The sequence below is a fragment of the Drosophila pseudoobscura genome, chromosome 2, assembly GCF_009870125.1.
Source record: "Drosophila pseudoobscura strain MV-25-SWS-2005 chromosome 2, UCI_Dpse_MV25, whole genome shotgun sequence".
Lineage (NCBI taxonomy): Eukaryota > Metazoa > Arthropoda > Insecta > Diptera > Drosophilidae > Drosophila > Drosophila pseudoobscura.
This window is the reverse complement of record NC_046679.1, coordinates 11,466,258-11,492,378: the sequence shown is the minus strand read 5'-3', so window position 1 is coordinate 11,492,378 and position 26,121 is coordinate 11,466,258. Positions and strand designations below refer to the sequence as shown.

Below are 26,121 nucleotides of genomic sequence, written 5' to 3'. Positions count from 1 at the left end.
TGCTATTTATATTTGCTATATCCATAATACATTTGTTTGTCTTAGTCCTAATTCTAATGCTAATCTCTCCACACATATGGCTTAGTTCTGCTTTATCAACCCTTTACGCTACGATTTTGGCAGCACTAAGACTAACATTTATAAGTACTCTTGTGTGTATACCACACATAAATATATTGTAGAACCGCTCCGCCGGCAGATATTCCGATTTCGCATAGATATTGTTTGTTTTTTGGCTTGTCTTTATCTTATTTTCACATTTATATGGTCATATATATATTTACAAATACCCAGGGAAATTATTTTTGCAACTCTTATTTGTATTTCAGTTGTTCAATTTTTCAATTTTATTTCTGCAATCGTTTCTGTTTCTGTTTCGGTTTCTGTTTCTGAGAGCTCCTCCCGTTGTTTAATTAAAATGCTCCACGTCATTTTGTATAAACTAAATATTTGGTGTGTTTTTGTAAATAGAAGTATTTGTTTAATAATTATTTGCTCGGCTTTATGCTTTATTTTTTTGTAATTTCTTTGTATCTGTATATATACTCGTATCTGAAACATACATATAACTATATATATATATATTTGTATGGCTAACAACGCTACAAACTGTACGTCAAATATTTGGCAATTAGTTTTTGCTGTTATTGTGGCTTTTTTTTTATCGCATTTCACTTTGATTTCCGACAAATTAAATGCAAATATTAACGTTACTCGAATTGCGTTTCCTGGTTTTCGGTTTACTTTGTTTTTGCTCTCTATATATGTTTTTTTCTGTATTTTTGTAAATTTAAAATACATATTCTACGGAAATTGTACATGCAATATTGAGAATTGAAATTTAAGTATCGCAAACGTCGCTACAAGTAAATATTACGAACTATATTTTACAGTTTGACATTTCAATGTACAGCGCAATTAAGTTTAATTATTGTGTGCTATCATACTGCCGGCCGAGGTGCTTGTATCGTTTTTGGCCTTTGCCCGGCCACAATTTTCCGACTCTGGGCAATTATGTACCGTTATTTATGAGCCCGACAAACGTCGACCGTCGACCGGCGACCGCCAACTGGAAACTGCCAACTGCCAGCGGCCAATAGACAAACAAAAGGCAACTTATTTTCACATAATTTTCTAAATCGCCCCCATTTACGGCCCCGAAATGTCGTCCAAAAGCCATTTAGCAGGCAAATAATTACGTCCTGGCCCTGGACCAACTTTATTAACTGCGCGGCGAGACGAGACAAAAGTCGACTGGTCGGTCTATGGTGTGGGCCCAGAAATGTGTGATCTGAGATCTGGGTGCCATCACACACCGAGATTGTCTGGAATGTGCTCTCCCAAAGTGTCAAATATCGAATTAACTCATTTGAGTTGGTCCTCTCACTTGGTGGCTGGAAAACTTCCTAAATCTTGGCCAGCTGCGCTGTATCAAAGGCGAATAGTAGGAAGGGGAAACCTTCATTAAATTTGACAATGCTCCAGGACCGAACCGGACTGGACCGGACCGGACTTTGGGTCTGTCCATTGTAGGTCGTCCTCCCACTTCCGATCCCACTGTCTGTCCCTGTCCGGCTTACTGTTTCTTTTGTGGGCGAATTTTGTGCTGTGTTGGCAAGTCGAAAATAAAAAGGTTTCCTTAAACTGCTAAAAAAAAAGTAGAAGAAAAAATGCCTCCTGCTGCCTGCTGCCTGCTGCCTGACACTTGCCCACTTGGAAGTTCCTTAATTAAGATTTTGTGCGTCCTGCCTTCGGACTCAACTCGGAGCGACCCTCGACTCCCTGCCGTCCGTCTCCCTGCCATATAATCCCACCCAAATCGGGCGTAGGTTGTGTTGGCCAGCATTACTTTAATTGTTGTTGGGAGCGCTTAGTGGGGAATCTCGCTTGTGGCCGAGAATAAATCCTTCAGAATTGCCCAAGGAGTGTGCTCGAACGCCTTGTTGTACCGTCTATCTACTGTATCCCATATCTATCTCTGCTCCACTTTCGGCCACTTCCTGTTGCTGTCGCCGCTCGTGTGCACGCGCCTTCTTCTTGTATTCGTATACGTATCCGTATTCGTATTCCAATTACAAAGCCACAAAAAGTTGAAAAAGCTGTGCAATGATTGTGGTCCTCTTCCTCCAGTGCGTTCTCTTCAGCACAGTTCGCTTCAGTTCGGTTCAGTGGTTGGGGGTCGAGTGTTTGTGGGGCGCAAGATTGTTGCACAACTTTTTATCGTGTCTTAATGTAATTGTTGTGTTCTCTGTTTGTACGACTGTCTACGGCCTGTCCCTTGCCCAATTTTCCTCCCCTACACTCGTATCTATCCGAGTGGCTGGGGGGGTAGCGGGCCGCGTGTCTGGTAATTTGATTTGCTGGCGCATTATTTGTATGTCCGTTGGATAGATCTACGTATATCCTCAAATAGTTTTACAACATTTCACTTTTGGCGTGGCGGATTAGATGTCTGGCCATTGCGCTGGATTTACACCATATGTTGTGTTGGTCAATTTGTAAAATGAGGTTAAGTGAGGGCTGATGGGCTGATTGTTGTGGTGGTTGCTGGGGATGGCAGCATCTTGAAATGGGGTGAAGAATGCCGGATGGCAACACTTGGCCATTGAGGGGTTGCTGTGTGTCCAGCAGTGGGGGAGACTGCTGACTCGGATTCCCTAAGAAATTGTCGAAAGGACAGAGGCAAAACTTTAATTAGATTGCAATTTAAACTCTGGAATCTCAAGCAGCCTGGAATGTAGGTTAAGAGGTAGTCAAGCATCGCCCAGGATAGAGACAGGATGGCTTAAATAGACGCTTGAATGTGTTAGAAGAGGCTCAAAGAAAGGGGTGCCGAAAGCGGAATGTGCAGAGTGGTCCGTCCGTCTTTTTCACTTAGGGATTCAAGTGCCAACCAATTTCATCCGAAATAGTATCCGCCAATTGCATGGTCAGCATCTGCTGCCAGATCTTTTGGTTTCTGGCCTCGAACAGGCGAAATTGAGCCTGTCATAAACTAAACTGTTATTTAATACTTGATCGATATTTCATTTTTATATGCATGACTATCACAACACTTAATCGTGGCCAACGGACAAGCACTTATATAAAGTTAACTGGCCCACACACGGCGCTGGCCGCAAGAAAACTGACCTAAATACGACCACAAGATGGACATCAAATTGGCAGGGGATTCGGCTGGCCCAGTCCAGTCCAGTCCGGTCTGTCCTGCCCTAGCGAATGGCTCATAAAAACTCTGCCCGCGTGGGCTATTTGGCTGCCTGTCTAGCGAACAGGCTTCTGCTACTGTTGTTCGGTCGCACGCGGCGTATACGTAACAGAAATTTATGACAAATTGTTGCTGCTAGCTTAAACGCTAAGAGGCCTGCAACGTGTGGGCGGCGAAGCATCATAAATCAAGTGAGGCAAACTCGATGTAACGTATGTATTGGCAGTCATGTTCTCAGTTCCCGTTTCGAGGATTTTTTAGAAAGCTGATCTGGAGCTTTTGCTCTCTCTCAACCAGTTGCTAATTTTGATTGTCGCACCGACAGTAAATATACTAGTGCTCGTAAGGCAAAACTTAATATTGGAAAAGATAGTTCTAAAGAAATTCTGTCGTTTGCGGAACTGAGAACCGAACCGTGTCTGTGGCGCCTGGGAGCCTCTCAACTTTATGACTCATTTTGCACAGTTGGCAGTTGACAGTTTCCGGGGAAAGGGGGGCCGGGTCCGGGGCCGACTGGGAGGACCTTACTCTCTACTCGCTTGACTTGCTCTACTGGAAGGGCGCGTACTGCCGCTGTCCGAAGACGGTTTGTCACCAGATACCCAGACGCCGTGAGCTGGGGGCCATCAGCCTGCTGCTCACTGATTTAATGACCGGCAATGTTTCTCCACCCAGGTCGGTGGCTGCCACTCTGTCTGCTCCTGCGTCCCGGCGGGAATTCCTACTGCTGAGCAGCTCCATGGGCAGGCTGGGAACGGCGCCGTCAAGGCCCAGGACAGCGGGTGGACTGCTGGGGGCCATCTCGATGGAGTAGCTGTCCTCGTGGCAAGGCGACTGCAGGCTGCTGCGACTGCTGCCCGACGAGGCGCTGCTGGCCAGTGAAGCACTATAAAACTGCTGGCATCGCTGCAGCCTGTCCTGCTGCCTCTGCAGCTCGCGGGCCTGTAGATTGTGCAGCGGCGAACTGTAGGGCGCCTCGCGGCGGGTGCTGTGGTGCCATTTCTGGAGCCGTGCAGGATCTGCTGTGCTGCCTGTAGATCCCTGATAGTTCAGGAAGCTGTGGGCGTCGTCGCTCTCGTTGAACTGGCGCTGATGGTGCGGCCGCATCTGCCCCGGACGTCCGCGCCGCTGCCAGGGAAGCTCACAGCGGTAGACGTGGGCCAGGCCCGCAAGCAACACTACGACCAAGACGCAGGCCAGCAACAGCATCGCCCCGGGGTGGCTGCTCGACAGGGTCTGCTGGCCCTCCAGGCGCTGGTCCAGCAAGTGCTCCGGCTTGGACTCGCTCTTCAGCTCCACGTAGGCCTTCAGTTGGGCAAACGTACTCAGCTCTTCCATCGCTGCATCCTTGGGCGTGTTCACGCTGCTGTGCTGGTGCTGTGTCCGTGGGGTTGTTGGCATCGGCATAGCTGTGGGCAATGGTGGCATCTTCGTGGCGGCATGCTTGGTGCTGTAGGTCATCTTTTTGATGCTCAGCGATGGCTTCTTCTTGGTCTTTGTTGGCGACTTTGTGTCTCCGTTTATTGCTTCCGGCTGCCGCTTATCAGAAGACGTCTGCCGGCTTTCCTGTTCCTGCTGCCGCCGCTGATGCTGGCTGTCGTCCAGCTGTCGTCGATGTTCCGCGTCCGCATCCGCCACCGTGGCTGTGCCGGGAAGAAGCAACTGCTCGGCATCCACCAGTAGGACGTCGCCCTTGTGCATGAGCAGGGGCGTCCCAATTAGGTGGCGATCCTTAATATGCAGCTGCAGCGTTGGGTGCTTGTGTGGCGCCACGGTTGCTGCTTGACCGGATGTGTCGCTTGCAGCCATTTGTGTTGTTGTCGTGGCTGCGGCTTTGGCTTTCGCCGAGTATTTTAATATTGTGTCATCAGCCTTATCATCGGTTCGTTCTTGAGCTGGCATTTTGTCAGATTTTTGGGAAGCTGAAGCTGAAATTGTTTGTGGCACTTCAATTGCTGTTGTTAGTGCTGCTGTTGCCGCCGCCGTTGTTGCAGAATCGCTAATGTTCGTTGGCAATGTAAGTCCCATGGGTTTGGTTGCTGTTTGTGGCTGTAGCATTTGCTCGTCGGAATTCATTGCAGTTGTTGCTGTTGCTCGTGTACCAGTGGCAGTGGCAGTGGCTGCTGGCATTGCCAAAATGGGAACCGCTGTTGTTGCCTTTGTCTGAGCCAAAGTTGGCAGGCTCGGCGATGTTGTTGCTTCAGTTGGCATGCCAGGCATTTGTTGCTGCCGCTGCTGCTGCTGCTGCTCCTGCTGCTGCTGAATTTTCGCTAACGAAGTTGTTTCTGTTGGCCGCAAAGTTTTTGTGGTTAACTGAGCAATGTTGTTACCGGCTGATTGCTTTGTCGTTGCCTCTGTCCCTGCCGTTGTACCCTGTGCCTTTGACTCTTTCACTTTTGGCATAGTTCCCTGTGTAGTGGTTGCTGTTGCTGCTGCCTTCGTCGTTAGGCTGCAAGTGGGTGGGCTTTTGTCATCTTCAGAGCCTTGCAGGACCAACCTTCGGCCACACTGGCTGCTGAAGTTCTCATAAAAGTCGTGGAACTGCAGATACTGCTGCTTCAAATCGATTTTCCCCCTCGGCTGACCCACATCGACTGCGCGGCACGGACTGGCCCACTCGGCAATGCCCAGGAGATCACTGCATATGATGGGGTTGTCCTCCAGCAGCAGGTCCCTCAGCTGCGGCAGTGTGTGTACTATCGATTGACTCACACTCTCCACGCCTGACGACTGCAGGTTCAGCGTCAGCAGCTTAGGCAGGGCCAGAGCTGGGAGGAAAATTAAGCGGTTGCCGGACACATCCAGAGTCTGCAGATTTGTTAGGCCTGCAAAGGACTGCGGCGGCAGCTCCATTATCTGGTTGTTCTGCAGAAATAGATGCTCCAGCGAGGTGGGCAGACTGCCAGGCACTCGCGTCAGTAGATTGTGATCGAGGAACAGGAACTCCAGCAGCTCCAGGCGGCCCAGGGCATCGTCCTCTACATGGGCAATGCGAGAGTGCGACAGGTCTAGGTACTGGAGCAACGGGTAGCTGTCCATATCGCCGCAGTTGATGGCCTGCAAGGGAGTAAACATAAAAATAGTCACTCAATATATATACAATATTGTAAAATAGAGAGAGTCCCCCTTGGGAGCCTCTTTGATAGCCTTTCGTAAGGGTTTCTCTGTACGATGGTCAAACCATAAGGTACCTCTGTCTAGCCGTTAATTATGGAGTTTATGCCAGCACTCATAAAGTTATTCTTCGCAAGGACATTTGATTAGTGGCTGACATGGGGAGGGCAGGTGCGAGATGCATGCCCAGGCGACATTGTTTAAAAATTAACTTAAATCTGCCATTATAATTACTTCAAAAGACTCGTCGGGCGTTTTACCCTTTCTGCGATTGCTGCCACGGCCAGTGCCCTGGGGCAGTGCTCGTCTAGCGCCAAAGTAAACATAGACGCGACTCGTTAAATGAAACGAGTGCCAGTCATCCAGGCAACCATCCAGACAGCCTGCCGTCGTCTCTGTCCTCAGGCAGTGCTGCCAATGAGAGACATGGGAGAAGAGCGAAGACTGGAGAATAAGTAGTATGGGGCGCATGGGGCGCATGAGGAGGCATGGAATTGGGGGCCGGGCCCCTAAACGCCATAATTTGCCATGAAAAGGCTGCGTGTTGACTGCCGATAAAAGCAGCGGCAAAAGCGTTGGCAGCAACAGCAGGCAGGCGAGCAAATTAAAATGGCTTGGCAACAAAGGCACTCGGGAGTAGAACCAGGACCCGGACCCCAGACCAGGAGCAGGAGCAGTGGTAGCAGCGAGGAAGAGCCACTCCAGGAGCGGAAGCTCCTGCATAGATAGTTGGACTGTTGCTCTCGTTTCTGCTGTGGGGCCTCCGTGTGTCAGCCGTCTCAGCTGCACGTTGGCTGCTGGCTTAAACGTGATTATGCTTATGCCAATTATCCTTATTTTATTAATGCCGAGCGTCGGGCCCGGCCCAGCCCGGCCCGGTTCCTTTGTCTCTGGCCCTAAACAGCTTACGAGGCGGCATTTTTGCACCTTTTACGGCTTCTGGCATAATCGACATGGACAAAGGCAACAGCAGCAGCAAAGTCAAAGGCAACGGCAACCAATTTATGCGGCGCATTTGCTTGTCTACACTTGAAGCCGTTTAAGCGTAATACCTGAACGAGGGTTCCGGCCTCAGCCTCAGCCTCATCCCCAGCCTGGGCCTGGCCTCGCTTTATACTCATAATGCAATCGGGATTGTCTATTTTTGTTGCCTTATAAATCTGTTTGCTGTTTTTTGTGTAAATGTCTGCAGTTCAGGAAGGAGGAGAAGGAGGGGGAGCAGGAGGAGCTGGAGCTGGAGCCGCCCTAATCTTCAGCTCGTGTTGCTGCTTATGCCAATCAAGCTAACAGTGTCTACTTTAGGCCTCCTTTTTCCAGCTCCTGCCCAGCACAATCTCCTTCTGGGTTTTTCTTCCTTTTGCCTCGGGCGAATTACTTATTAAGACTTGATGCCCGTCTTTCTATTATTTTCTTTTGTTTTCCTCAGCCGCATTTGTTGAAAAGTGAGAAGTGCACTTTCCTATTCCATTGTGTGGCCACATTGTGTTTTAATTACGTCCTTAACTGGACCTGAGTGGCGTGTCCTCTTAGCCCGACTAACAGTTGAACAATGCTTCCACTTCCACTCGGGGCAAATATTTTCTTAGCTGGACTCGAACTCGAGGTCGGTCGCTTGCAGCCAGAACTGCGAGCTTAAAATTAATCAAATCTGACGATTTATAGCGATTGGAGAGAACTTTCTGAAGAGAAAAGCTAGTCAAAAGTTTTCTGGAGAAAGCGTATAAATAAATGGTAAGACTACTGACTCGGACAAGTTTTGTAGGTTTTTATTCGCAGAAAAACAGTTGTCACAACTTTATCACATCATGAGTCTTACGAGTATCAACTGTCTTCCTATAACGGCCACCAAAAAGATTTATGGAATTTTATATCTGGAAGCCATAGCAATTTGAAATTTGATTGTATTTTAAGATTACGTTTACACCAAAGTCAAAGGTTCATACTTATAAATTCGGAATCTAAGTTTGGCTCAGCTTTTGCTGAAAAGATCTTCAGTTTGGACACCTTATTGGATACTTTATACTCCATATATTGTTAACTTACAAACTTATTTATGTATTTACAATCGAACCACTGAAAATTTGTGGGTTTTTCCATCAGACGTGTCCCTCATTATGCTCTACAAATTGGCTTTAAACTTTGCTAATTTGATATTGATTGCCGCTATTTTTCCAGCAAATTCCGTCGATGCAGAAAGAATCAATAAAATAAATTTCCTGTTTTCCTATAATAACTCTCATGTCTAAAATTAGCAAAAAATATAATTTACCTACAGCCATGCTGCCGCTCTCCAGCCAAGAAGGCGGAAGCAAAAGAGAGGCAAACAAAATGGCGGGGCACATTTAAAAATAACAAACTGTAAATCATACGCGTGGCAAGATTGCCTTGCGGTTGCTTCGGGGAGGCAGCGACTGGTGTTTGGGTATTGGGTTGGGTTGGGTTGGGGCTGGGTTTGGGTTTGGGTTTGGGGCTGGGGTTGGGGAGGAAGCGCACTCAAGCACGCAGAGGCAGAGGCAGAGGAGCCCAGGCCACATAACAGATGCTAATTAATGGCAGCAGGACCCCGAGCACAGAAATGGAGCCTGTAGATGCAGAGTCAGACGCAGAGATGGCAAGTGTCTGCTCGGAATGTGCCGTTAATTGTCGACAAAAGCGTCAAATTGCGGTTCATTGGCTCCGACTGGAGTTGCACGGCTCATGGAGTCGGCAATTTATCGATTACAATGTGGAATGTCGACTTGGGACCTACCTGGAACCAGTTGTCGGATAGCTTCAAAGTGCGCACTGACTGGGCGAGGGCGGCTGGCACCTGACACAGGCCTGTGCCGCTGGCATCCAGCTCCTTGAGACTCCAGGAAGCCACAAACTCCTGCATGGCAACCCCGACCTGCGGGTTGTGGGCGATCGAGAGGCTAACCAAGTCGGGTATGCCCTGGAGGGCCCGAATAGCCGAACCCCTCAGGCGGTTGTGCGACAGGTCCAGGTGCTGCAGGTTGGGCAGAGCCAGGAACGTTTCGTAGTCAATGTCCGAGATGCTGTTGTGGCTGAGCAGGAGCGTCTGCAACTCCAGTAGGTTGTAGAACGTCTCTCGCGAAACGTTTCCCAGCCGGTTGTGGGCCAGGTTGAGGTGCCGCAGCTGCGGGAGGCGCTGGGCGAAGAAGTTGGACGACAGGCGGCTGAACTGGTTGCAGGAGAGATCGAGGCTCACTAGCGGTAGAGCGGGGCTAGTGTCCGCCAGGCTCAGAGGTATCCCGCTCAGCGAATTGTTGCTCACATCCAGCTGCCGCAGCTGCTGGAAATGGTCGATACTGAGGCGGCTCAGGCGGTTGTTGCTCAGGTCAATGGACGTGATCACCTGGAGGTCTCCCTTCCACTGGCCACTGCTGCTGTTGTACTCCCGCAGACCGCGGTTGGTGAGGTTCAGCCGGTTAGCGGGAGCGTTCAGCTCCCGTTTCTGCCTCGTCTGGATGAAGCGCTTCTGCTGGTACCGCAGCTCCCCCCTGAAGCTGGTCGGCTCGTTCTCGTCGCGCAGCATGCGGTGGATGCTCTGGTAACTAAGGCCGAGGGGCTGGAGCGATAATTGCTGCTCCTCCCTGTCGGCGGCAGCCCGAGACGAGGCCTCCGCACTGTGGGCGCACACAACCCTTGTTAGCAGTGATGACCAGGCCAGAAGCAGGGCCATGCCCAGGCCCAGGCCCACATCACGGAGGGGTGGCTTGAATACCACGATTTTCACCATTTTGCTTCTTTCCGTTTTCCGTATTCGGCTATTACGGTAGACTCTTTTTCCTGATGGCAAATGGCCTTTATTTCACTTGGAATTTATGCTTTGTACGTGCAAGCGTTTAACGTTCAATTTTGAATATGGCTGACTCTTGTTCTGGTTCTGGTTCTGGTTTCGGATCGGCCCCGGATGGGTGCTGGGTCATTCATTTCCTTATTCAGCCATTCATTCATTCATTCATTCACTTGCTGGGGGCGTCACGTGCGCGCCTTTGGCCGAGCATGTGACAACTGTCAACAGCAGGTGCCGGAGCCTCGACCTGAGCCGGAGTCTGAACCGGAGCCTGAGGGCACTGCCAATGGCAATGGCTGCGTTTCCGTTCCAGCGGCCATTGCTCGACGTTCTTGTTAAAATTTCATTGCCGGGGGGCGCCGGGTGAAATGTTGAATTTTTAATTAAATCAACTTGATCATTCTATTTTGGCCGTGGCCGTCGTTTGTTGTTGCTGTTCTCCTTTCAATTCAGCGTTCTGCAATTGTTTTACAATTTTAATTGCTCTCTTTTGTTATTTTCCCTCTCTTTTTCTGGTTCTTTTTGTTGTATTTTTTCCCTGATTCGGGTAAGTTTTGCTTGGCCAGCTAATTGCTGTTGAACAAAACGCAACTCTACTCGAGCAAATGTCAATTAAAAAGCGAGCATTGCTTCTCCTCTGACGTCCAGTTGTTCCAGTCCCCCTTGCTGTTGTTGTTGTTGTTGTTATCCTGCTCTTTGTTATGGCCAGCTGTTGTCACATTACACTGGGAAGTGCTCCCCTGTCGTCGTTGTCGTCGTTGTCCTCGCGTGTATAAAATCTGTAATAAAACGTGAAAAAATTGCTTGTAATTACGCGTTTGCTTTTGCTTCTGTTTTAATTTTTGTTGTTGTTGTTTGAATGTGAAATGTGCCAAAGGTAAAACTTGTTTTTAATTCGCTCTCAGCTCTCTCAGCGTGTATCTGCGTATCTGTGGGTCTGTGTATTCTGTGTCTGTGTGTGTGTGTGTATTTTTTATCCCTTCTTAATTTCTACTTTGGCTTTACGACTTCAAAGCGCTTTGGCAGTTGCCCTGAGTGTTATTTTTATGTTGATTGCAGCTAATGAAATTATAATTTCAACATGCTCAGCAGCAGCAACGAGCCATGATTTTGGTTGCGGCTCAAGCGGGCGGGTTGCCTGTCAGCCGCACGCCACTAAGCTTCGGCAATAAACCCCAGCCCGCTCCCAACATATGTTCGAATGTAGGCCCAAGTGTGTGTCCGTCTGTTTGCCATAAATCATTTGACTGGGTCATTTCATTTCCGCCGTAGACAAGCGACAGGAAAGCCAGTGTGCAACCCAACTGTCAACCGACGACCCGGCAGCCCGGCAGCCCCGCAGCCCGACAACCCACAGCATCTGGCCCCAAAACGACGCAAATTTGATTTACTCATTGCCGGCCTAATGACGCTCGAATGTATGCTCTCTTCTCCTTTCCTCTGCTCTGCTCTGTCCTGTCTTTGGCTGCCTCGTATTTTTCCTGTGGGAACTCAATCCTGGAAAATTAATTTGTCAATGTCTACTTAAAGTCGAACCTGGCATTTTGATAACCCAACAGTGAAGGTAGATTGCACTGCGTTGATGGATGAATTCCATGGGTGATCACTTCAGCAGGGTTAACAGTGTGACAGTGTGTAACAGTCAGTTTTGGGATTCGACTCTTCATATAATTTAATTTAACCATTTTACACTCATTTCCACAAACCAAATGCTCAAGTTCTCCATTGTTTAATCTAAGAAACATTTCTATATCTCTGGTCTATGGAATGTACATTTCGAAGAGTCGAAAGTTCTGATAAAAAAGGGCTACGTTTGGCAACGTTTAATGGATTAAATCGTAGACACCTTGACAGATTTGACATATGGAAACAGCTGGGACCCAAACGGCTTCCGTGGATCAAGCTTTCCAAACAAGAGTCGGATGTTCTTTTGTTTCTGTTTAAAATGAATTGAATCCTCCTCTAAACTGGCATCACTCTGTAAGGAAAATATTCCATTGGGTACATGGCAGGAGCCAGTCATGTCTGTTACCTTTGTTTGTAAATTGTTTTCTTTTATGGCATACAAATATCTATAAGTCATAACCACAAATACATACTAGTATATGTATATGTATACGAGTATGTCTAGCAGAAAAGCCATGGCTGGTTTACGTTAAATTTATTGACAAATATCATCAAGGAGCTGGCGTTTCATTTCATCTGGTGCCGTTTTCTTACATAACAGAACGAGTAACAGTAAAATTTGGGCCATAAGTTTGGCGACATTCAGTCAACGCACCACCACACCCCTCGAGAGACAGACAGAGAGGCAGGCAGGCAGGCAGGCAGATGTACGCAAGTCAATTGACATGAAAGTCGATTCCAAAAACCAACAACAAATGGGGGAAATATCAATAGCAGCAGCAGCAGCAACAACGTGGACTGTCTGTTTGCTCGGAGAAGATTGACGCATACCATCCCCCAGTCCACAGTTCCTGAGGGGTGCCTTTTTTGTTGAGGGGTCTCTTCTCCTTCCCGGCGCTTGTCAGTTTATTTTATGCCAGCTTGAAAATAATTTGCAAATTGCTGTGCCATATTTTTCCTGTACTCTGGCTGTGTTTTATGATCCGACATTAGCGAGGGATCTTTGGAGGAATTTTCTCGGGCTGGCCCCCCCCTTCCACCTAGGGTCTATATTGCAAATTTTATATGGAACGCGTCTCTTCTGTCCTGTGCTCAGCTTTTTAGTTAGTTTTTCATTGCATATTTTTGTTAGTTAATCAAATGCCCAGGACAAAGCAAATAACTTGCAGTGCACAGAAGTGCTCGAGTGCATTATTCGAGGATGCAAATGCCAGAAGGAGAGGGCAAAGTCGAAGGAGCACAAAGGCGGGCACAGCAGAGATGCAAAGGCCAAAAGCTGCAGAAAAAATTGAGAAAGGAAAGCGTGCTGCTTAAATAAAATCCAAGGCGCACTCTGTGTGAGAGCTGAAATTGGATTTTCTAGCGCCCCCCAGATGCCGTACATACGTCAGTGATTTATTCTATACGTATTTAGATGCCCAGCCCGAACCCGAACCCAAACCCAAACCCCAAGCCGAACCCAAACTCAAAGCCGAACCCGACATGGCTTTATCAACAAATGCAAATGCAGTTGACAGCAAGGACAGCCATATGGCCGCCCGGTCTCCTCGTCCGCCCCCGTCTCGCCCAGTCGCCCAGTCGCCCATTGGATTTCATTGAGTGCCGTACAGTTCCTTGCAGCGCCATTCCGTGCCCGTGTCCGTGTCCGTGCCCGGACCCGTGCCCTTGCTTGAGACTCTGCTTTTTGCTTCAGTGGCGCGCTCAATGGTGCAACAAAATACACACAAAATTGTATCTATTCCCGTCTCGACTGGCTGCAGTTCAAGCTCAGCATTTTACCAGCCACGCTGGCGTATACGTAATGCGCAGCATTTACTCCGCTTCCTTTCAGCCTTTGTGTGTGTCTCTGCTTTATTTGTATGGAAATGCTATTGCTGGCTAGCTGGTTGTTGGGTTGGTGGGTTGTTTGGTTGGTGGGTTGGTGGGTTGGTCGGTCGGTAGCTCTTTCTTTGCGCAGCATGCCGGGCATGTTTATTGTTTAAGTGCGCTTCCGAACTTTTTATATGCGCTTCCCCCGCTCTATTTTGTGCGCTGAATTTGTTTGCTGCCTTTTTAATAAACTTCCGCTTTGCCGTTGGCTTTATAGAGTTCGCCTTCACCTTGGGTGAGCGACATGGACTCGATAATGGCGAATCCTCACTCTGGCAATCCTGCATCTGTGTCAATGTCAGGCACGCCTGGCCGCACGTGCCGGTACGTGCATATATGCATGTGGGAATCGGAACGGCGCTGAAATCCGGAATCTTTAAGCTGAATGTCCAACACTTGGCAAACAATTTGCTGCGACACTTTGGCGATTCGCAGCCATCGATTTGCTTTTATTTGCTGCGCATAAAAGTTTTCAAATTAAAGTTTATTCCAGGCTTTCGACTGTCAGCCTGAACGAGCTGGCAATTTGGCGGCTGTTCGAATCGCCCAGACACTCTAAGATATTGACAGACAGATGGGGTTGGGGATGGCGATGGGGGGTCGGACGGAGAGGGAATTGAAAAACCATATCGATAACGAAAGGCAGAGCAGGCTGTTGAGGTTTTCATAGCTCAAGTGTAGGCACTCTCGCCAGTGCTTGGAGGGTGTTCCGAAATTGGTTTCTTTCGTGTTTCGCAGAAAAGTTTCAACGACTCCTGTTGCTGTGTTGATTCAGTAAACATAAGATTCTTGAATATTTCCCATTTTAGATTCATTTCTCAGGTGAATTCCAGCAAAATCTCTTCTTTCACACTGGCAGACGCCAGCTTCATTCATTTCCTTCCATATTGGTGAAAAGTTAAAGTTCTGCGAAATATCCTTGAAATATTATTCATGTAGAGATTTGTTGGCTCCAGCAGCGGGAGCAGCGACTTCTTGGGAGCACATGTCATTGACTTCCTTTCGCATTCTGCCGTCATGTTGGTTTCTTTATTAATGCCCTGCGGTAAAAAGGGACCACCCTCCTGCTCCGAGTCCTGCCTCTGGAGTGGGGTGGGCCCACTGCCTCCCCACTAACCAAAAACACATAAGTAAAATCTGTAATAAACTTGTTGTTGTTCTTGTCAGTGCCTGTGCCTGTGCCCGTGCCTTTGTCGATGTCTGTCTGTGTCTGTGTCTGTGAGTGTTTGTGTTTGTGTGCGGCTTTTATTTTTTTATTTGTGTGCGTGTGCTCATACAAGTTTTTTGTTTTTCCTCTTATTTATTCTTTTTCGTAGTTTTCCTTCTGCTTTTATTTGTTAAATTGTGTTGTGAAAAATCGCTGAAGGCCCTGGGCCGCCACAACACAGCCAGGGCCTCTTGTGTGTGTTTGTTTGGTTGGTTTTCCTTCCGTTTCTTCCTCCTCCCACTTTCTATGTATTCCATTTGGTGCCTGTGTTTGTGCCTGACTACGTCTTGGGCTTTATTTTGGTAGCCCAATTTCGGTTTTGCTCGCAGCAGATCTCTGGGCTGGGACCTTGGACCTTGGATGTGGTGAATGGGCAACAAAACAATTTTTTAAATAAAAAATACGGAACGCTGATGGCTGGGACTCGTTCGGAGTCAGACAGTACTCCAAGGGTTGGCCGAGGGGAATGGTTGGCACTCATTTTTATTGTGTTACTCATATTTTTAACCCCTTTGTCGTGGCTTAGTTTGGCTTGGCAAAGCTTTTTGTGAAATTGAAAAACTTTTTCAATAACTGTGCATAAATGGTTGAGTTGGGCCCTCTCATAAGTACTCTCCTTCTCCATCCTTTGCTCATTTGCCCCCTTCTAAGCTAAAATATTACTTATGGTTAATACATAAATGCTCAAGTTACGGCTTCCCCTCAAGCCCCAATCCAATCGCACTTCGGGCTGGAGCCCGGACAAATTGTGTGGCTGACAGCTTGACTGGTAGCTGGGGGGACTGTCTGGCCGGGGCGGTCCATAGGCACTCATATTTCCTTGTCCGGCACATAGAGTGACACAATGATTTTCTAATAATTTGCCAAATTGCCTTTGGTTGACCATTAAATCTGAGATACGTGTCTATCTGGCTCCGCTCCGCCCCTCCTGCAAGCTGATAGCCTGCCGGATTATAGTCGCACGCACACATGCTTTGGTAGACAGAATTTTTCCGGCTCGGACATAACTTGAGACTGGCCGACTTGCTCCACTGGCGGTGTCATTAAGTGCGTCCTCGGATCTCTGGTTGGGCAGACACTTAAAGCCGTGGCCGGCACACAAAGTTCTTGCTCTTCGTGAAAACAAATCTGAGACTAGTGCAAAATCAATAATTGGGCCGTTGCTGGGATGCGTTTTTCCTCCTTGCTTCTTGAAGTGGTTTCACATTTCGCATTGCAAGGGAAAATGGCAAAAAGAGAGAGAAGAGACTTGAGACAAGAAGAAATTCACAAAATCCGCAAAGTTCGGGTGTCATTGACTTGGCCATGGGCCATGGGCCATTGTGCTCTTGCCTGAAATTGAATTGGTAGTGCAAATGATTTGAAGCGCCGAATCTGTTCATACCCTTGAAGATATATCGTATGGAGTTTCGTCGGATTCAAAGGATTATTGAGTCAATTGAGGTGTAGATTTTACTGGAAATCGAACCTCCAGTTCTGCGTTGAAATTAAGCCAAATATTTGTCTTTGTAACCAAGTTATAACAGCCTTTGTTGTGGATGGTATAGATGAGCGGATGAAAAAATCGTTATACAAAAATATACGAGTGTTTCGTGTCTCAGCTCTGTTCTCCCTTCGACATAACCACCCTGCCATTCTCCCTTGCGAGTTTTCCCCCGGATATTTCGTCTTTTATTTTGATTGTGGTTGTCAACGGCGTTGTTTGTTCGTTCTGTGGCTCCCTGAACCCCCAGATCCCCGCTGGTCCTGGTCCTGCTTGACAGTGTCGTCAACTTTTGGCATTTTGTGTCTTTTAATTTTCATAGCTGGCGGGCGCTTGTTGATCCCCTGACAGATTCGCTGGCAGTTCTCTAGCTCCCTGCTCCTCCTCTCTTCTGACATGGATATGACTATAGAGCTGTGGAGCTGTGGAGCTGATGCCTATACTGTTCCACCCTCCAATCCATTCCCTGGCACTGAGAACTTCTTCGACAATTAGCGCATGTGCCTCCGCATAAATCTCCTCTTCCAGCCATTTATCAGGGCAGGCACTTGTCAGTAATACGCGCCATTTACATTAACGCACATTACGCTCAATTTTTCGAGTATCAAATTATGGGGTGGCTCTGGGCCTGGTTTGGCCAACAAAAGAAGGCAGCAAACTTTAAATTTTTACGACATCATTTCATGGGCCACAAGCCGGCAGCCAACCCTCGGCGAACCCTTAACGATTGTTGTTCCTCGTCTGCCTCTCAAAACTTCAATGATAATTTGCCAGCTCCTGCTCCAGTCCCTGCTGGAAGTCCTTACAAAAGGAAAAAATATTACACGCATAACTGTCGTATTTTTTGTGTGTCGGTGTCGTATCGGAGTCGGTGGCGGTGGCGGTGTGTACGAGTATCTGTGTTTTGTCTCTGCGTTGCGTTGGAAAACAAAAATTAGGCCATTAAGGCATTTACCAAATGCGCCGTGTCCTCAACTGGCCCGACCCGACAATGGGCTGGATTTCGCCTTCATCCAGGGGCCTTCTTCTTTTTGTGGAATTGAAATTAATGTGGCGGAAATCACAAGTTGAGCACGCAACGCGGCCTGCAAGGGTTCGGGTCCCTTAGTCCTTGAGGCGCTTGATATATGCTGGTAATTTCTACTGTGCGCCGATGATTAGAGTGGCAATTAGTGAATTAGCATACGAAATATGTTTAATGTGTTTCGAATGAGGGATCTTCAGGCCCTGTCGCCCTCCGGGCAGGCCTTCCCCGGGTGAGTTTGGAAAAAGTTTGAAAGTGATTTGATGCAATTTATGAGACTCCTTAAGCGTCCTTAGCTTCTCAATGGAGTGTGTTTTGATATCCCCATTTATGTGGCAAATTTGCGCCATATTTCGCATGATTTGGTTAGATCAAATCGAATTTGGATACGTATACGTATCTGCCCGTTTCGCAGGCTCATTCAATGCTTTAACGTGCCTCGAGCCAGGCTGAATTATTAAGCAATTTTTCATATTTTAATGGCAAAACATTTTGCTGGCATTCGGCTGGCAAAGAAAAGAGGAAAAACTCGGCAAAGTTTTTAATTTGTTATGCTGCTTGTGTTGCTGCCGCCGTGGCCCACGCCCTCATCCACGAACGCCTCCATTGAAGTCCGCCCACACGGCGTGCTGCATTTCGCATATTTTATTTTCAACATTTATTGTTCGCCTTTCTCCGGCTACGGGTACGGCTACGGGTAAGGCTCCGGCTCCGACTCCTGCTCCAGCTTGGCATTCATTATAAGCCATAACAATTTGACCGTGAGGCATAAAAGTGTCGAAAGTGCAGGCGGCGGCAGGGGCGTGGCACGAAACTTTTGTTGTCCAACAATGGCAGCAGCAAGGAAACAGTTTAAACAACAGGCGCCAGAGTTATGCTTGGATCGCTCAAAAAAATGTGCGGCTCGAAAAATGGAAAATGTTAACAAAATGATGGGAGTGGGGAGCGAAAAGTGCCGAAGCCTCTCTGTGTGTGCGAGAGGGAGAGTTTTAACTTTATTTGATGGCCTGGCATTTAATTCGATTTAAATTATACATAAATGTCTGCCAAAGGAGCTGCCACTTATGATGTGGCAAAGTGCAAGCCACTTGCCAGGGGCATTCCCCCCCTTCACACACGCATATTAATACGGGTATGCTATGTATCTCGTTTCCTTTCGACGGCCATTCCTTTGGCCTGCATAAATAAACGCGCAGCGGGGCCTTCGAGTAACTGCTAACAAAACTTATAAATCCCAGATATCCTGACCTTAATGCCACGCTGAATACCAAATGATGATGCCGGTGGTCCGTGTCTGTCCTGTCCCAGCGTGTGCGTCTGTGGCAAGCAGCACTAAAAGCCAAAGCCAAAGCCAAAGTGTGAAAATAAAAACAAACAGCATTGAGGCAGCTGAAAAATAGCAGCCAGCAGCCACTGCACACGGATACGTCGACGGCGACAGCGACGGCGACGGCAAGAAAAAAGGCGAGGAAAATCGATGCGAAAGTGTTTGCTGTCTAAAAAAGTTTTCCACAACACACACACTCGGAGGCACATAGGTGCCTTGTAGGTGTCGCCTCGGGGGTCCTGGGCCTGGGCCATGATGATGCCGGGCTAACTGGGCGTATACGTACCGCAGTTGAGTGGCTGCTAAATATTTTCAAGGATAACTTTACAAGCCCACTCACAAATGTGCATATGCGACCCGAAACTTTGTCGCCTAGCTGCTTATTGTTTTAGCCTTCCCCTCTCTCGGGGATTGGCATTGGTGGGAGTCTCACTTGACGAAAGGTTATAAAAGGGTATGCCGGATACCCTCTCTCTGACTTCAAAGCCCTTGCGGGATATCCTACTGGAGCCCTCCTGTTTATACAGTTTTTAAAGCTAGACCTTGAAATGCGATATGCCGGAGTTGCCGCGTAGGTGGCCCCCTCAACTATTTTGCATATTTTTACTATTCCTCTTTCTGGTTTGTCGCCCAGCTACGTGACTCGGCGTCAAGGGAGGAACTCGGCCCAAAGGCATAAATAAATTATCAGCGAAAACTCAAAAAAGTGAGAGCGACAGCAGCAAGGAAAGATGCTTGGTAACTGGTAACTGCTCTTGAAAAGGTTCAGCAAATCCCGATTATTTGCACTTGCTGCACCGCAAGCCATATATTCAGATATCCGTGTATCCTGCAACATGTGCAGCCCCTCAAGCCCCTCCAATCCCTCTCGTTCGCCGTAATTTTTATGACATTTCCGATGAATACAAAATGCTTAATTAAATGCCGTTGAATGTTGTCGTCGTCGCACACAAATTGCGTGGCCCTGTGCCGGCTCTGCTGGAAGCTGGTAGCTAGGCAACCTAAGCCGGTGGCGGCTGCTCCATCTCCATCTACTCCTGGCCCCCGCCCAGCCTGTTCCCGGCATGTGATGACACGCATAATTTATTCAATTTTCATGTCTGTGTGTGCCAGTGTGTGCAAGTGTGTGGCGGCTGTGCCTTCCCCTGCGCCGCGAGTCCTGCCCCGTGCGCCCCGTTAAGGTTTACGCGTCTCTAATGCTTAAATTACACATTCAAACACATACGTATGGAGCGGAGAGGGCGCATAGAGAGAGACGCTCACACGCACACAGATGCCGCAGTCATGTGCGACATTTGGTTCGCAGGACTTTTTGCCGACGTTTTGTTTCCCACTTGGGCAAATAATGATCCCCAGACACACGCGGGGCTTTTTTCCTCTCCATTCCTGCTGCGTATTTACTGCAAAGATTATTTGCAATGCCTCGTTCCCATTGTGCGATACTGATGAGGGGGAATAATGGCCCCGGCAGCAGGATGAGGATGCGCAGGTCGAGGGGGGCATCTCAGTATGCGGCCGCTTTGTCTACAACAAATCACTTTGTTGGCGCAACACTTTAATGTCTGGGATTAGGCATTACGGTGAGATTTCCCTGTGTGCGTTACGGTTACGGTTGCCGCACAGAGTCTCAGTCGACGGGGGTTCGACACGGGGGTTACCCGGAAAGTTGACTGTCGTTTAAGCCGGAACTACTCTGAATTTATCTCCTAGATTGGTCATCCTGTTCATCCTGGACACAAAAATTAGGTGACCATTGCATGCCGAGCAGGCACTCTAAACATTGCCTCTCTGAAGAGTCCCTCGTGATTCGAAAAAGCAATTAAGAAATCAGTGAAAATATAATTCATAATGTTCTGCATTGCTCAGTATGGATATATCTCATCCCCCTCCTCATATAATTTCCGACTACGCACCTGTGTTAGTATGTTTATAGCCTGTTTATGCATGTCAAGAAGGAAAGTAGGGCTGAAAGGCTTTTTACTATGCAAGTAAAACCAATGGAAAATATTCTAGTACATATATCTTAGAAGTTATTACAAAATGAGTTCATTGCTGAGGATTCAGTGATGGAAAATATTTCACATTTTGTGCATGCTATGCGTTTGACTAATTATGAATATTGCAGAGAAATAGAAAGGCTTTCACCTGTCACTCACTTGATCTGCTGGCACTTAAATCTGCTTCGAAATGTGTGGGTAGGGAGTACCCGATCTGTAGACATTTCTGTGTACTAAAATGATTGCGATTTATAGACCTTCAAATTGTTTTCCGACTCCTCAAAATGGATTGTAAAATGTAAGTGGAATAAATAAATATTAAACTCTTACAATGCTTCATTTGCTCTCGATTGCTTTAAAATTTCACGCATTGGGGGCAAAAAAAAAAACTCTGTGTTAAACATTCGCTACGGATAGACGGATTCTCGCTTTTATATTGTCGGCTGCCATTTATTTTAAGTGAAAGGCAGCCCTTGAAAAAATAAAGCCAGCGATCAAAATCAGTGTGTAATATTTTTGCTGTTTCGCACTCGCAAAAATGTTTTACAATTTAGCCCATGGGGTGGTTGTCGAGGACTGTAGAGCGGGGTATGTGAGGACTGGGGCGTGTGTCGCCATCAACTGCAAATTGCTCACGCAAATTGTCTGTTTCCCCATGCCACAATTGGATCTGACGCTGCCTCCACCAGGACGATGTCTATTTCGCGCCTGTAAATCGTAAATCAGCGCAGATTATTGTTGCAATCCCCTCGCCAGCCCAGCCCTATCCTCGACTCAGAGGCATTTACATTTGTATCTTTTCTTTTGGCTGTCTGCGTTTTTCAATTTGGAGCAGCTTAAAGCAACCGCCGGGCCCGTCTTGCAGCCGCCCTGCCCTTATGGGCGCTTTATCAAAGGCCGTTCTTCTTCATAAATATGCAAATTGTTCCAGTGCGGGCGTCAGCTCCAGTTCCTTCCTCTGACAGACCCTCAGACCCGACCGTTGTGGCTGCTGCCGTTTTACGGCTCTAAATCGGATTTACTTTCACTGGCTTTAAGTTTCAACTGGCTGTCGTGGTATCTGCGTCCCTTTGTAGTCGCGAAAATATTTGATTATTCGCCGCCGTACGTGGGCGAACGACCTCCTCTGCCTTCGCTCGGGCTGCAGCTAACGATTTTGATTGCCACAACACGAGGCACGTGATTGCAGGTGCCCGAGTTGGCCGCACACAATGGGGGGAAGGAAGGATGGTTCCACCTCTCTCCCCGCTCTACTTGCTCCGCCAGCCTGTCTCGAGTGCTGCGGCTGCTACCCGCATCACTCATACGCCCAGTGGTAGGAAACACCATATGCTCGTACGAGCAATAACTTTGCCTGAATCACTGGCAATTTTTCAGAGCTGTGTAATTGGCGAGAGCTGATGCAAATTCTATTATAGATCCTTCAACAAAGCCTTGGGCCACTAATTAGATCAAAATGTTCCATATTTCAGCAGCAGACACACCCATCCTTCATATTCGACTTTTCGAAGCATTGATTAAAAGTTTGTGTAAATTGAGTTTGAATTTTCGTGTTGTTATGCAAGAATATCATGTTTCCTTCCATGTTGCTGCTTCTTAACCGCACGAGAGGCACTTACGCAACACCCTGGCACCCTTAATTGAGCCTCCGTCGTCCTGTCAACCCACCCCCATAGACAGGGGCTGGCCTTACCACCAGCCCAGCCCCAAGAGGTTGAGGTGCGTGTGTTATCTGGCCCGACTGGCGGCACTTTTGCTGCCTTCTAATTAGATGTTGAGGCTGCATTAATTGCCACCCCGGAACGGACTTTATGGCTTTCCGAGCACCTGAACCGGTGGCTGCTCTGCCTGGCGGAGTTTTATTGGCAAGATAGATAAAAGTCGAATTAGCGTTGGCTTAATTCGCCTGTCAAATGCTTTATGCCCGACATTTCGCCACCAAAAGGATACACTCCCGCTGGCCACGTATCGTACATAAAGTGATATTTATTTCTACATCATTTACTCGGCTTTGTGTTCTATGTTTGGCCTCGATTGTGCGCCACATAAATAAGTGAATGTCCCACAGGAATTGCATAATACTTTTCCATGAGCACCAAAACAGCTTTGCATGCATAATTCAGGCGTATGAATTTCATGTGCCATCCCACAAGCGAAGCAGAAATCAATCAAATTAAATTGAAAATGAAAACCATCGAGGCCAGCCAGCCACCGACTACGATTGCGGAGACTGTGCCAAAAACTTGTACAAGATTTCTGGCCACATTTCCATTGTGGCCACCGTCGGGGCCCCAGCTCGCAGTTTCACAATTTAATTATCGATAAGAAGGAGCAGGAACAGAAGCAGGAGCAGGCTGTACACAAAGTTGTGAAAGCCTCCCGGCATCTGGCTGTTTCTGTTTCTGTTTTTGTTTCCATTACCATTCACAAGTTTGTTTTGCTAAGCCCTTGGCCCTCGCCGTCTTCAAGTCCTCTCTATGGAGCCTTGGATTTGCATTTTGCTCTTTGCATCTATGTAGGCCTTAATTTATGGAATTGTGCAATTGACTGGGCGAACTGCCCGCAATTATGGCTTGGTTATTGGTATGGCCTTTGGGGCACAATACTCATACATGTGTACACATGGCCATGCTGTTGGATTTGAGTAATATTTGATATTGTTGTGGCACATAATGTTTTTATTTGATGAAATCAAATCAAGAAGCGACTTGACGCAAACTGTGTGCACTTGACCATTAAATGTCAGCTGTTAAATAAATTATTCTGGCAATAATTAATGCAACTTCCATTCTCGCTCCGCACAGGGGGCAGATGGCGTTTGGTCTCCATTCTGTAATGCTCATTTAAATTTTAATTAGACGGCCATAAATTGATTTGGAAAGTGTTGATTATGTTTCGGGCGAATGCAATTAATTTTCAATTTTTCATTTGCCTTTGATTAGCCTCCTAATGGACTGGCAGTTGTCATTCCACTCGAGCAGCTCGGCAATTAATTCTCGAAATGATTGTGTTTCTTTCACCGTGCCGCAGAAAATGGTAAATTAAAATGTGGGAAAACTTTTTCAATTTTCCCTGGTGTGTCTGGCTCATTATGAGTTCTTAACTAAAACTGAATCGAGACAGCAGCCCAAAGAACGCAGCTCGAAAAAATTGTCTTGCAATTAAGGCGGAAAATTAAAACTGAGCAGCGGCACTGGAAGTGGAAGCAGCGGTAAAATGTGAATGAATTAGCTCGATTTGCATGAAAATTTCATAAATATGTAAGCAGTGTGGCAGCAGAGTGGACACTGGAGTGGCGGACAACTGGCGGACACATAAGCGGGAGGACCGTGCATAAAAGGCGGGCCAAAAGCAAACAAAAATGCTGCTGCAGAGCCCCCAAGGTACGAGTAATCAAAGCAAAAATTACCTAATTAACATAATCCGCAGTGGCCAAATGAGGCGGCCGCTGCTCTTGCTCCTGCTGCTCCTGCTGCTCCCTCTCCTGGCGGGAGGCTGAGTGGGAGACACAGTGGGAGTGGCCTCTGCTTCGTCTGTGGCCGTTGATTAGCTCTGCCTTGCCGGAGTGTACACTCCGTGTTCTTGCTCTGTCTGTCCGTAAATCCTCTGTGATAAGTTGTCTAGGACTTGATCCTGTTCCGGCTGTCGTCGGGGAGACGACTGTTCGTCGTGTTGGTAGCACGTTGATTAATATGCAGACGTTTAAAATTCGTTTTTTCTCTTACTTTGCACTGTTTTGTTTGGCTCTATTCTGTTTGCTCGCTTTCTCTGGTCGTTTTCTTTTCTCTTTGGGTTGTGTTTATGGTTATCTCACGTTGCTTTGTGTTTGCTTTAAGGTTTTTTCACGGTTGCTGATTGCTGGTTGGTGGGGCACTGGAATAGATTTCACTTTAAGTTACACGCTGACAGCTTTAAGATCGGCTCCTGCACTCCTGCGACTGGCTGGTGTCCTGCCGGAAGTAAGCTGATTTCAAAGTCAAGAGAGCGCGTTTGGCTTTTATGAACATTATGCACACTCCATCAGACATTCACACACAAACACACACAAAAACACACTCATATATGCGGTGTACGTGGGGTCGGGCGGAAATGAGCCAGGCACGCAGCTGGCTTAAAACGTATAGGTATATGTATTAAATGTGGCCACTGGCCAAATGTGGACGGAGGACGTGCAGCGCTCGAAAGTGTGCTACGGAAACATGACTAAACAAAACTAACCCAATCCCGGAGACGCAGGCTGCGACGCCTTGGTGTCTGCCATCCAGAAAAAGTTTGACTTTCTGCTTTCTGCGAGCGGAAGCAGGCCACAGACAACAAATCAAGCAGACTCACACTCCACTCACACTCACTCATGCACGCACTCGCACACGCCTGGTACTGGTACTGGTCCTGGTACTGGTCCTGGCCAGCACTTAAGCACTTAAGGGGTGATCTGCTACCTGGTCTTGGCCCTAGTTTTAGTTGCACAAATTATGACGGCGCGGGGCAGCGGTCGGGTATGGTCTAATTAGTTTGTTGCTTCTTTACTCGGCACAAAGCACTGTCAACGTCAGGTTCGCACTGTCCGGCTGTGGGTGTCGCGTGTCCTGGCGGTGGTGGATTCAGCACTAGACTGAGCTCCTCATACGGCCAGGACATGCTTTTAAGCCAGCTCGGGCTGCTGTGCTCGGCTTCGGTTAGTGCTCGAACTTCGAAATTCGAACTTGAGAGCCGCGCCTGCGCCTGCGCCGGCTCTCTCTTTTGAATCTCTCGGCCCTCTCTTTGTGGCAGTCCTGCGGCGCTCTGCTCTTTGTGTTGCCTGCTCGCTGCGTTTTGTTATTATTTTGTTTATGCCCCCGCCAGGCAGTGTCCCTGTGAGTGTGTGTGTCGTCACCTGTTAGCATTTGCGAGTCCTTGAAACCGTGTTGACTCGCCGGGATGGTTGCTCGTCCGGCTCGGCCTTCAGCTTCTGCGGTGGTAGCTCAAGTTGTGGCCGCTCGGAGTCACAATCTTGGAGCCGCCACCCCCTCCTTAGACTTCTGTTGACACTGTCCACATTATGTAATAATCACACACACACACACGCACACGCATACACACCCCTTCTGACGCTGTCGCTGACACTGCCGTGCTCGTGTTGAACTTCAAATTAATTGCTACCGAAAAATATAACAGGCAGGAAGTGTGGGGTGGGGGACCTAGTCTGGTGCAGACCGCAAGCCAAACACCAGGCACGTTCTTGTTTGCATGCTGCAGGATGCCTAAAACATGTTCCGAAGGTCAGATGCAGGGGAGGCCAGGTGTCCTGTCCTGTCCTGTCCGGTCCGGTCCGGTGTGTGCGACGCGCAAAAGTCATTAAGTGTGGCCTGAAAGTGCGATGTACAGACAAAGCTGAGCCACAACAACAGGGGACATATACGTATTATTTTGGGCTAACCTCGACTAAAGGTTACCCAGCAATTAGCCGTTGAGCCATCAGAGAACTCCTGGG

At 47.9% G+C, this 26,121-nt stretch overlaps 2 protein-coding genes across 4 annotated transcripts in view; one reads left to right on the top strand and one right to left on the bottom strand.

Moving 5' to 3' along the window:
- timeout (circadian regulator timeout) overlaps positions 1–26,121 on the top strand; it is a 68,243-nt gene that overhangs the window by 34,779 nt on the left and 7,343 nt on the right. The gene's annotated exons all lie outside the window — the stretch shown is intronic.
- On the bottom strand, positions 655–25,322 carry 2mit (leucine-rich repeat-containing protein 2mit). 3 transcript variants are annotated; one of them, XM_033379192.1, is made up of 5 exons: positions 25,091–25,322; positions 24,377–24,524; positions 24,061–24,311; positions 9,072–10,897; positions 655–6,265 (listed from the first exon to the last, which is right to left on the bottom strand). In XM_033379192.1, exons 4-5 carry the CDS (start codon positions 10,059–10,061, stop codon positions 3,800–3,802), a joined length of 3,456 nt encoding a protein of 1,151 aa, XP_033235083.1. In that variant the 5' UTR covers positions 10,062–10,897; positions 24,061–24,311; positions 24,377–24,524; positions 25,091–25,322; the 3' UTR covers positions 655–3,799. The 3 variants fall into 3 exon arrangements, with proteins under 3 accessions (XP_033235083.1, XP_033235082.1, XP_033235079.1); XM_033379191.1 differs by lacking the exon at positions 25,091–25,322 and adding an exon at positions 24,995–25,053 and having other exon boundaries at positions 24,061–24,524; XM_033379188.1 differs by lacking the exon at positions 25,091–25,322 and adding an exon at positions 24,870–24,970 and having other exon boundaries at positions 24,061–24,524.

Excerpts from the sequence above, each read along its gene's own strand:
- 2mit (XM_033379192.1), bottom strand. The coding sequence starts at position 10,061 with ATGGTGAAAATCGTGGTATTCAAGCCACCCCTCCGTGATGTGGGCCTG. Across the intron at positions 6,266-9,071 it reads TATCCGACAACTGGTTCCAG|GCCATCAACTGCGGCGATAT; the intron begins GTAGGTCCCAAG and ends ACTCCCTTGCAG.